This window comes from Octodon degus, unplaced genomic scaffold, assembly GCF_000260255.1.
Source record: "Octodon degus isolate 3935 unplaced genomic scaffold, OctDeg1.0 scaffold00093, whole genome shotgun sequence".
Taxonomy (NCBI): domain Eukaryota; kingdom Metazoa; phylum Chordata; class Mammalia; order Rodentia; family Octodontidae; genus Octodon; species Octodon degus.
Window position 1 is genome coordinate 8268659 of NW_004524669.1, and position 10562 is coordinate 8279220.

At 56.2% G+C, this 10562-nt stretch overlaps 1 protein-coding gene across 3 annotated transcripts; it reads right to left on the minus strand.

The window, feature by feature from the left end:
• Positions 1-7987: 7987 nt before the first annotated feature.
• On the minus strand, positions 7988-10281 carry Hras (HRas proto-oncogene, GTPase). 3 transcript variants are annotated; one of them, XM_004637949.2, is made up of 6 exons: positions 10189-10281; positions 9839-9998; positions 9495-9673; positions 9213-9372; positions 8400-8524; positions 7988-8248 (listed from the first exon to the last, which is right to left on the minus strand). In XM_004637949.2, the coding sequence occupies exons 2-5, from the start codon at positions 9947-9949 to the stop codon at positions 8405-8407; spliced, it is 570 nt and encodes a 189-aa protein (XP_004638006.1). In that variant the 5' UTR covers positions 9950-9998; positions 10189-10281; the 3' UTR covers positions 7988-8248; positions 8400-8404. The 3 variants fall into 3 exon arrangements, with proteins under 3 accessions (XP_004638006.1, XP_023578539.1, XP_023578540.1); XM_023722772.1 differs by lacking the exon at positions 7988-8248 and adding an exon at positions 9034-9115 and having other exon boundaries at positions 8435-8524; XM_023722771.1 differs by having other exon boundaries at positions 7988-8524.
• Positions 10282-10562: the final 281 nt, after the last annotated feature.

The following is a 10562-nucleotide window of genomic DNA, read 5'->3' on the forward strand; positions in this document are numbered from 1 at the left end:
TTGATGGTCAAATACTGTTTTCCCCTGAAAGTAGGAACCAGACAGAGGCTACACTAGTGAGCCTTATTGCAGAAATCCCATCCACACCAGGGCAAGGTAATAAAGTACATAGGTTGGATAAATAAAACTTATTGTTCATAGACAACAGGATGGGGTGAATGCCAGCCATCCTGTGCCCCTGCACCAACAAAGCACTCTGCCCTGACCCTGAGGACATCCACGCACAGGTCACTTTGTGGGAGAGGATCTGATGGCTTTCGCCACCCCGCCTCCCTGGCCTGAGGGAGGAACTGAAGTCTAGACCTTGAGCCTTTCTCTGCTTTATTACTGTGCAGGATGAGCCCTCATCTTTAGCACACCTCACCCTTCCTGAGGCTCTAGTGCCAAGCCGGACTCTGCCAAACCCTAGCGCTCCAGTCCACCCCAGGCTTGCCCAAAGCCTATCTCAAGGCAGATTCTCCCCACCCCCACAGATGCCACTAGATTACAAAGACCCTCAAAGGTCCAGGAAAGAGGCGGACCTCTTGTCTAGAAGGTGAAGGGCTACACCATGGCAAATACCAGGAACTTGGGCCTTGGCACTCTCACCAGGCACAGGGCATGCAGCTTAGGCCCAATCAGAAAGCCATTCTCCATCAAGCAAGCACGTGGGGTGGGAGGTAAGGCTGTGCACGGCCTGTCCTGTGCCTGGGCACAGTGCTGCCTGCTGGCCACATCTGCTAGAAACAGCCTGAAACACCCCTGCCCCCCATAGCCACGTTTCTCTTCGTAAGAAGTTTGTCCCCAAGTTCCTCACACAAATGCTTGGAAGGACAGGAATTGGGCTTCATCTGGTCCTCAAGTGAACACCTAGGTACATCTGGGTGAAGGCTGGGAAGCTCAGGATGGGCACAGCAAGACCCAGGAGGTAGCTATGGAGGGGCAGTCACATGGCCCAGCTCAGGCACAAGCAGGCTGCACATAAAACAGGGCCTGCCCAGCCTTACCCCTCACCTACATTTCAGGGAGACATTTACAAATGTAGGATGAAATAGTACACCAGAATTCTTAGAAAAGAGAAACAAAACCAAAAACTGATTGTTTGTGAGGGCCGTGTTAGAGCCAAGCTTCTCCCCAAGCTGGGCACAGTCCTGCCTGGTGGCAGCGACATCTGCTAGAAACAGCCTGAAACACTGATGAAGGGAACAGAGAGACTGCTGCATGGGACATGGAGAGAAGGGGCTGACCGGGCAGGATGGGGATGAAGTCACCTGAAGTTCCTGACAGCTGAACCTTGGGGAGGGTGACTCCTGAGCAGACTTGCTTGTGGAGGAAGTGAAAAGCCTTCTCCAAGGGACACAGGCAGCAACTGGGCACATGAACACCACCAGCAAGCCCCGTGCCCTCAAACCCTAGGGAAGTAGAAAGCTCCCAGATGATTTGATAAAGCCATGACCTAAAGGTCCCAACTGGCAAGGTAGCCACAGAAAGGAGGACCCAGGTATTCATGTTACACATGGCCATAGTGCTGCACCCTAAATGTGATCTTGGGGCTGGGGAGATAGCTCAGTGGAATAAGTGCTTGCCTGGCAAGCACAAGGGTCTGAGTTCAATCTCCAGTTCTGCCAAAATAAATAAATAGTGATCTGCAGAGGTCTGCTAGTGTTGTGGCTGGTGTCTGGAGGTTCCCCAAATGCCCCATGCAGAGGTGAGGCTTTTTCAGAGGTGGCTGGATCTAGACTGTGTGATGACTGGAGTGTGCAAGCTGGGATCAAGGGTGTGTGATTACTAAATCAGTCCACCGGCCAGTCTGGCGTACTTCTGGCCTAGATATCAGGGAGGCTCTCCCTGGGCACAAGGGCTACTTCCCTAAAGTTAAGCAGCCTGGGTAGAAAATAAGGGACAGAAAGTCAGTTATTCCCTTCACTTGCTACTTGCTGCTTTTGCTGACTCCACCCTCCACCTTCCATGCTACTATGACAGCTGGGCAAGGCATGAAAGAGACACTACCGCCGCCGCCACCACCCACAGGTGCACTGGAGACTGAGGCAGGACCACAGATTACATCAGCACACCCCAGAGAAGTAGGGGGAGAGGCAGTGGCCTCAGCAGACTGCTAAAACCCTGCTGAATGGAAATAAGTCTCAAAAACTTGGAAAAAAAATCAGTGGTATTATTACAAATATCTTTGGTAGCTGTGAAAAAGAGGCCGTTTCTATGAAGACATCAAAGAAAATAATCACAGCATCTACTCTCACAGCTGCAGGCCTGTGGGCCTAACAGGTAAGATAATAAATCATTATTAAACAGATTGAAAAATAAAATGATTGTTTGCAATGTATCCCAGGTAAATCTTTTTTTTTTTTTTTTTTTTTTTTCAGTTGGGGTCCTGCTATGTAGTTCCAGCTGGCCTGCAACTTGGGATGATCCTCCTGCCTTGGCCTCCCTGGGCTGAGATGATAGGCTGCATCACCACACCCAGCTAGCAAATGAGTAGAAAACTGGAGAGACTGCTCAAGAACCTTTTCATCTGGGGTGGGGATATAGTTCAGCGGCCTAAAAAAAAAAGAACCTTTTCACCATAATTAGTGAACTAACCTGGACGGGTGGCTGGTTAGGAGGCAGCCTCTTTGAAAGCAAAACAGCTGCAGCCCGGGAGGCCTACTGCAGCCCAAGGAGCTCTGGGGGGTATTATCTGAGCTGTGAGGCCAGAAGATCCCCCAGCTCACCCCATCCTCAGCTTTAAGGAACAGGGAGGGCTTGGACTCTGCAGTGGCCTGCACCCATACACCCCAGGCTCTAGGACTGGCCTCCCTTCTACCCCACTCAGAGGGACGCAGTGGTACTCAGCATCCAGGCTGCACAAGGTCACCAGCAGCCCCTCCTTGTCACCCGGGCCTAGGATTTGACACACTGCCCACTCTGCCCACTGTGAACCCAAAAATGGGATGGGCTGCCTCAGGGACAGGTCCTAGAAGAGCAGTGCAAGGGGCGCAAGCTCAGGGAAAGGCAGCATAGTCATCCCTAGGGACAGGCCTTCCTCTGGGTTAGATAAGTGAAGGGTGTAGCTGCCCAGGAAGAGGGGGACAGGCGGCACAGCTGGGAAGGGGCAGGTCAGAGATCAGCCATCCCCTAGCCAAGACTGCTGTGCACAGGTAATGCCAGAGGAGCTATGCACAGTGCCCCTTCTAGCTTCAGAACAAGCCTGGAAGGCTTCTGCAGGGAATCTCCTCTGTGGGCTGCCAAGGGGCTCAGAACAAGTGCCTCCTCTGGTCAGTGCTTCCCAGACCCAGAGCAGTGTTGGGAAACACAGCTGGACTCCCCAGAACCACCTTTGGAGCCTCTGGGGGCAGTGGGGCCCAGGGGGAGAAGAGGCAAAGGAGGATATGCAAGTGTCTCAGAGTTGCTGGGGGGCCTGGAGGGATGGGAATCCTGAGCCTGATGGAGGCTAGCTCGGCCCACACCAAGTCCTGGCTCCCACTCATCCCACCCTTCCCACTGTCAGACTCTCCCTCCAGGCCTCTCTGGTGGGCAGCAGTTGGTCCGTCTTACAGTCCTAGACCTGGACCTGCACAGAGCCTGGCAACCCAGCCTCCCCCAGCTGCCGTGGGCACAGGCTCATAGCCCCCACATCTTTCTGGATGAGGACCCTCAGGGAGTCTCCAGGAGCCGCTCGCAGATCAGCCATCCTGGTGCCAGTGCAGAAGGGCACAGAGGCCACGCCTGAAAGCCAAGCAGATGCAAGGCTGCAGCCCTCCAGCTGACCTTGTCTTTCTTCTCTTTTTGCAGTTAGGGGATTAAACCCAGTGATCCTCCACCAGGAGTTATGCTGCTGGCTTTTTTTTTTTTTTTTATCTTAAGATTTTGCCTAGAGGACTGGAACTTAAGATCCTCCTGCTTCAGGCTAAGTACTACTAGTACAGGGCTAGTGAGATGGCTCAGTGGTCTAAAGCACCTACTTAGAACAAACTTAGCAAAGCACAGGGACCGCGGTTCAATCCTCCAGCACCACATGCCAGCCAGCCCCGCCCCCTTGTGGGCTGAGCTGGCCACACACACACACACACACAAATAAACAAATTTTTAAAAAAAATTCTTAAGTACTAGTACATGCTGCGTCACACATCCCACTGACTTAGGTCCCTGTAGGAGTCACTACCTGATGTGAGCCAAGCTGCCACTGTCCTGCTAATGGTCCCCAAACAGACTGCTGGTAAACAGATAGCTGTTAAGGTAACTCACACAGCCAGGCCAGATGGTAGCCAAACTGGCCAGTGAGGCCAGCTTAAGCTGCCCCACTTGCTTTCCCTACCACCTCATGCTGAGTCCCCACAGAGGCTCCCTGAGGATTATGGGGAAACAACTGGGAGCTGAATCCCTGCTAATTGTGCCACCCCCACCTCAGCCACACCCCTCACCTCCCCCCCAATCCCAGTGCATGGGCCTTATGGTCACCTCCCTGTGAAGGTGACACTCAGCTCCCTGTTGTACCTTCTGACTGGTCTGGTGACTGCCAGGTAACAATCTCTCTCCCCAGTCTCAGCTGGCTGTGCCCAGGAGACAGTGCACACCTCCAACCCCGTCCCTGCCTCCCCTCCCGTTCTGTAAGCCCTGGCCCTGACTTCATGCAGCCTTCCCAACTCCCGTCCCTCCTTACTGCCTCAAGGAGGCCAGGAAGCATGTCCAGCCAGGATTGGGAGGCATGTCCTCTTCTCTTCTATCTCTTCTATGCCATGGGCACTTGGGGAGATCTCCTTTGGACCCCTGGACATCTCCAGGTCATCCTCTGGCTCCAAGAGGTCTGGGCTATGGACACCAGGAAAGGCAGGAGTTTGGTCTCCCTATCCCTCACCTGGAAAGAGGAGCCCTATGCTTCACCGTTAGGCCCAGATGTGCAAAAGCTGGAATAAGGAGGTTTTCAGGCCCCCCCAGGCCCTGGGCACTTGCTGTCAGGATGGTTAGGGACATCCACAATACAGGAGCTCAGGAGCTAGGAGCTTCTTCCTGTGGGAGCCACATCTCCACTCCACTATGCCACCCTAGGACCAGTTATAAGCACACCAGAAGTGTCTTCCTGGGCTCCTCTCCCTGTGGCCTTACTTGCTGGGGGCCCATCATGAGATTCCCACATGTTGAGGATGGGGAGGTCCATACCTCCTTGAGCCTCCCATTCTCTACTCTAAGATGCTCCAGCTTGGACACCAGGGTCCTCGCATGCCTGTTGTCCCTAAAGGTCATCTTGAGGCTCTGGCATAACTGCACAGGAGTTGGCCATGGGCCCCTTGGGTACTTAAGAAACCAGAAGAGACTCCGGCCAGCCAGTAATAATGCTCCTACCTCCTGCATGGCCCCTGCTCAGCCTGACAGAGCTATCATGGAAAGAGACCTGGGCCAGGCATGGGTTTGGCAGGGTGCTTGGGGTCATCCTAGACACTGAGTCCCCACCAAAGACACAGGCAAAGGGCACCTTGCTGCTGGTACTCTTGCTCACCACATCTTCTGTCCCAGCATGGACACCCAGTAGGAGGAGCTGGAGCCAGAACCAAGTCTTGGTACTAACCCCAGAGACCCACCCAATGCCTGTAAAGCATATTCCATGTGAGTTTCCGCAGGACACATCCCAGACTGGACCCTGGAGGAGGACACACTTCAGAAGTGTCCTAGAGTCTATGGCAAAGCTCTGAAAGCCAAAGTAACTTACTTGCTGGGGGCCCATCATGAGATTCCCACATGTTGAGGATGGGGAGGTCCATACCTCCTTGAGCCTCCCATTCTCTACTCTAAGATGCTCCTAGAAAACAGTCCACGGCCAGGGAGATAGTTCAGTAGAATAAGCGTTTGCCTGGCAAGTGCAAGAGCCTGAGTTCAATCCCCGGTTCCGCCAAAAAAAGAAAAGAAACCAGGTCAGCTGGGTCTATGGTCAGGAGCCATCTCCGACCCAGAGCTAAGACCCCAGAGAGCATCTCTCAAGGCCACAACAGCAGGCAGAGAGCCCGCAAGGAGACAGATGATGAGGCAGAAGACCTAGTGCCTGGGTATCTCATTGCTGGGCAGCAAGGCTCTGTGTTAGGTGGCAGGGGTGACTTTAGGATGGTCCCATCTGAGCTCTCAAGCAAGAGGCTGAGGCCTGCAGGCCACAGCTGGGTGAGGCAGGAAGGAATTCAAGGGCCATCCAGGTAGAGCCCAAAGTACCCAAAACCACAAGCCTGGGCCTACATACACTCTGCCAGGAGCCTCCTTGGTGTCAGCGCAGCGTGGCTGTCCAGAGATAGCAAAAACTCCAGGACCCACACACGTTTAGTGCAGAAGCTGACCTAGACTGGCAGCCAGTGTCCCTATTACCTAGGCACCGGTCAGCAACCCATTGCGGAAACCAGTCTCAAGGCAAGCTTGGACTTTGCTGGTCACCAACCCAGTGCCAGCAGCACCTAAACTGGGAGACCAGTCCTCCCCAAGCCCCTAGCCAACAGCCTTCACTGAGGCTGATGCCAGCAGCAAAATGAAGCTCCACAGGGCCTGCTCTTTGGTGTCCTGTCAGGCTAGGCCACAGGGCATCTGGCTACTTCAATGGAATTCACTCCTGAATCCCACAGCTATTTGGACTGTCCACTAGGCCCAAGCCTTACATCACCAAGCCCTACCACTAGGCCCTATCCAGCCCACTCAAAAGACCCAGAAGCAGGACAAAAGACACCCCCAGGACGCTGGCCCCTAGGAGCCAGGGTGGCCCCTGACCAGTTACCTCTCAGCCCCAGAAAACACCTTGGGAACCACTTGTCTAGAAGGCCAGGGCAGTCAGATACTTCTTACTGGGGAGAGGTGACTGTGGTACCCCACTTCCCTGGCCCCCCAGCACTAGGACCCACATCCTCCTGCTTATGGAACAGATCCCACACTGCAGGAGTCCCAGATCCAGAGGAGCTAGCCTGGCCTCACTCCAAGCCCTAAAGAGGCACACAGTGGTCAGAGTGAGGACCTAGAGCATGGAGCCCTCTGTCCACAGCCTGTCCAGGAGGCAGACCTGTACCCTCTCAGAACAATATGGGGTTGGGTCGGCCAAATAGCTCAGCAGATTAAAGCACCTGCAAGCAGACGCAGGGGCTGGGAGTTCAATCCCCAGGCCTGCCATGCTGGCCCCGCCCCCAGGGCACACTGAGACAGCAATTGAGACTGGCCCTAGTGGTGCACACTTATAATCCCAGCTCTTGGGAGGCTGTAAACAGGCAGATCACTATAAGCCTGATCTACTAGTGAGGCCCTGAACACCCTGTAGACCCTTTCCTAAAATAAAAAAAAAGAAAAAAGAAAAAAAAGAATGGAACAATATGGGCTACACAGTGACCCCCAGTGACTCAGAGCAACTGCCCATCCCAGAAAAGGCAGGGCCACTTTCACCTTCTCGGACATGGGAGTTGGAGGGTGGGCTCCTTGGCCAAGGAGGCAGAGGTCTGAGGCCAGGCTGACAGAGTAGGGTGCTGTTCCCCAAGTCCAGAGACCACGGCCAGGTTTCTCATTCTGCTGTTCTCATGGCACTCTAGACACCCAAAAGCACAGAAAATGGCTCCCACTCAAACAAGGAGGCCAGGGCCAGCGTGTGGACTCACCATTTCCTGAGGCCCCTCCTGGGGCCTCAAGGCAGCCCCTCACTAAAGAACAGTAAATCCGCATTACTAGTCAGGTGTTGTAGTGCCTATAATCCCTGCACTCAGGAGACTGAGGCAGGGGAAACCTTGTAAATTTAAGGCCAGCCTGAGATACAAAGTGAGCTCAAAGCCAGTCTGAACAAAAAAAAAGTTCTCATTAATACCTGCCTGCTTTTAGCAGTATGCAGGGCTTTCCACAGGAAACATGAACATTGTGGGCATGGAGGAAAGCGCAACACAGTCCAGGTCACTCGCTCAGCCCCCCAGGTAGAGGCAACAATGAGGCCGCCAACCTACATCCAAGGTTTGGGCACCTCATATGAGGCCACAGGAACTGGAGCTGCCCACCTCACCCAAGACTGGAGTCGAGACCATCAAATAATTTACTGTGAATCAACCTGCACCTGTCAAGAGGCTAGAGGGGCTGGGAAGGGAGTCAGGGCTGTGGGTGCCAGTGGTGTTTGGGACAGTTCATGACAGTCTGCAAAGCATCCATGGGAGGGTCTGTGGTCACCTCTGTCCACCATCCCTGGGCTGGCTGGGCTCCAGTGGCACTTCCTTCCTTCTTTCCCTCCTTCCTTCCGTCTGCACCTCCTCCCTGCATCCGGCAGCTCTGTGTCCTGAGCCTGGGCCGGGGCCAGGGTGGAGCACAAAGGACGCCACTGATCGTAGGCAGAGGGACCAGCAGGTTCGGGAGCCCGGGAGCATCAGAGTAAACATGCGGCTTGGCTGGCTGGCTAGGGCTGTGGCTCAGGGAGCCAGCCGGGCCCTGCTCACCTGGATCAGGACAGCACACACTTGCAGCTCATACACCCTGGCCCACTCTCATCTGGTGGGTTCAGCTTCCGAAGCTTGTGCTGCCGGATCTCACGAACTAGTGTATAGAAGGCATCTTCTACACCCTGGGAACAGAGGGCTTGAATTAGGACCCTGCCTAGAGAACTGGCAGAGAATACCAAGGAACCTTGCCTAGGGCCACATACACTGCCAGGGGTCTCCTTGGTGTCAGCACAGTAAGGCTGCCCAGGGAAAGCCAGAATTCCACGACCCACACATCAGTGCAGAAGCTGACCTAGACTGGCAGCCAGTGTACCCCCCAAAGGTCAGAGTGGCCCTGGACCCTCTTAGGCCCCAAGCAGGCTCAGGACCTGAACCAGCTCTGATCCTAATCCAGCTCTGATCTGAGCTACAGCAGGACCCCTAGCACTAGGGGCTCAGGACTAATGTGCCCAGGGAGTCTGGGGACAAGAAGGGCTGGGTGGGTCCCAGGTCACCGCTCCGGTCTGGCTCAGGGCAGCTCTCTCCACGGACCCCCACCTCCCCTGCAGCTGTGTCGGCCCAGGACTGCAGGGCATGAGCCCAGACCCCAACCCTCACCTCCCTCACTGCCCTGCCGTCCGGGGAGACTTACAGCATGGGGGCCGATGGGTCACATGGGTCCCGGGGGGGTCCTAGAGGGTCCCGGAGCTGGAGCCAGAGCCAGAGCGGCTGCCCTGTGTTGAGGGACAGGGGCATGAGTGCTGCTCCCTGGCTGGGGTGGGGCAGGGGAAGTCCCTGACCAGCTGCGGGGTGGGGGGGAACGGGGCTCACCTGGCGGGTTTTGGCTGATGTCTCGATGTAGGGAATGCTGTAACTGCGGGCAAGGTCCTGGGCCTGCCGAGACTCCACAGTGCGCGCAGCCAGGTCACATTTATTCCCCACCAGCACCATAGGCACATCATCTGAGTCCTTCACCCGCTTGATCTGCTCCCTGTGAGAAGGGAGGATGTGAGCCTCGGTGGGTTGGCAGTGGCAGGCATGGCTGCATCCAGAACCTGCACAGGGAGCTCCTCTGCCCCAGGGGCTTTGGGGCCAGCCACACAGGTGGCTCACCTGTACTGATGGATGTCCTCAAAAGACTTGGTGTTGTTGATGGCAAACACACAAAGGAAGCCCTCCCCAGTGCGCATGTACTGGTCCCGCATGGCACTATACTCCTCCTGACCCGCTGTGTCCAAGATATCCAGCAGGCATGTCTCCCCATCAATGACCACCTGCTTCCGGTATGAGTCCTGCAGGAGAACTGGGCTCAGCAAACTGCTCTTCCTCAAGTTGTGAGTTTGCAGGAAAAGACTCTCTGTGTACCTCTCCTGCCTCTGCAGTGGATAGGGGAATCAGGCCCTTGCCACGTGTAGGATTGGGGACACTCCGTGGGCCATGCTGTGACAAGGACTCACCTCTATCGTGGGGTCATACTCGTCCACAAAATGGTTCTGGATCAGCTGGATAGTCAGGGCGCTCTTCCCCACACCTCCTGCACCCACCACCACAAGCTTGTACTCCGTCATGGCTCCTCCACGGGCCGACGCTCAGGGAACTGGGAGGCTCCTGCCCCACCTGCAATGAGGACCGGCTCAGCCAGGCGCCACCCAGCGGGGTGGCTGGTGGGGCCCCGGCCAGCACGGCGGCACCTGTGGCACCTACAGCAGGCTGAGGACCCGCCACACCCCACTGAGCCTCGTGGCCTCTGAGGAAGCGGAGCCGGCCCTGAGGCAGAGTGACAGCTGTGCCGCTCCCAACCACGCACCCAAATTAGAAGTTGCTGGGTAGGCAGAAAGCCTCGGCCGGAGGCGCCCGCGGGCGGAGCTGCCCGAACCGGTCCTGCCCGCTGGCCGGCGTGTCTGGGCAGGCAGCGCCCAGATAGCCGCTCCTACGCCGGCGCAGGCCAGCGAGCATCCACAGGCGCCGGCTGCACGCGACGCGGGGGAAGGGTGGCGGGGAAACGCGGCTCCGGATCCGGCCACCACCTCCAGAGCGGTCCGTGGAGCAGCGGCCAGGGTTTCGGGGCGCGGCCAGCAGCAGGAAAGCACGCACGGCGGGGCGGCAGGGTCTGGCCGAGAGGCGCGGTGGCTGGGCGGCCCCGACCGCGCGACATGGCCGCGGGCCTGCGGGCCCGAGCCC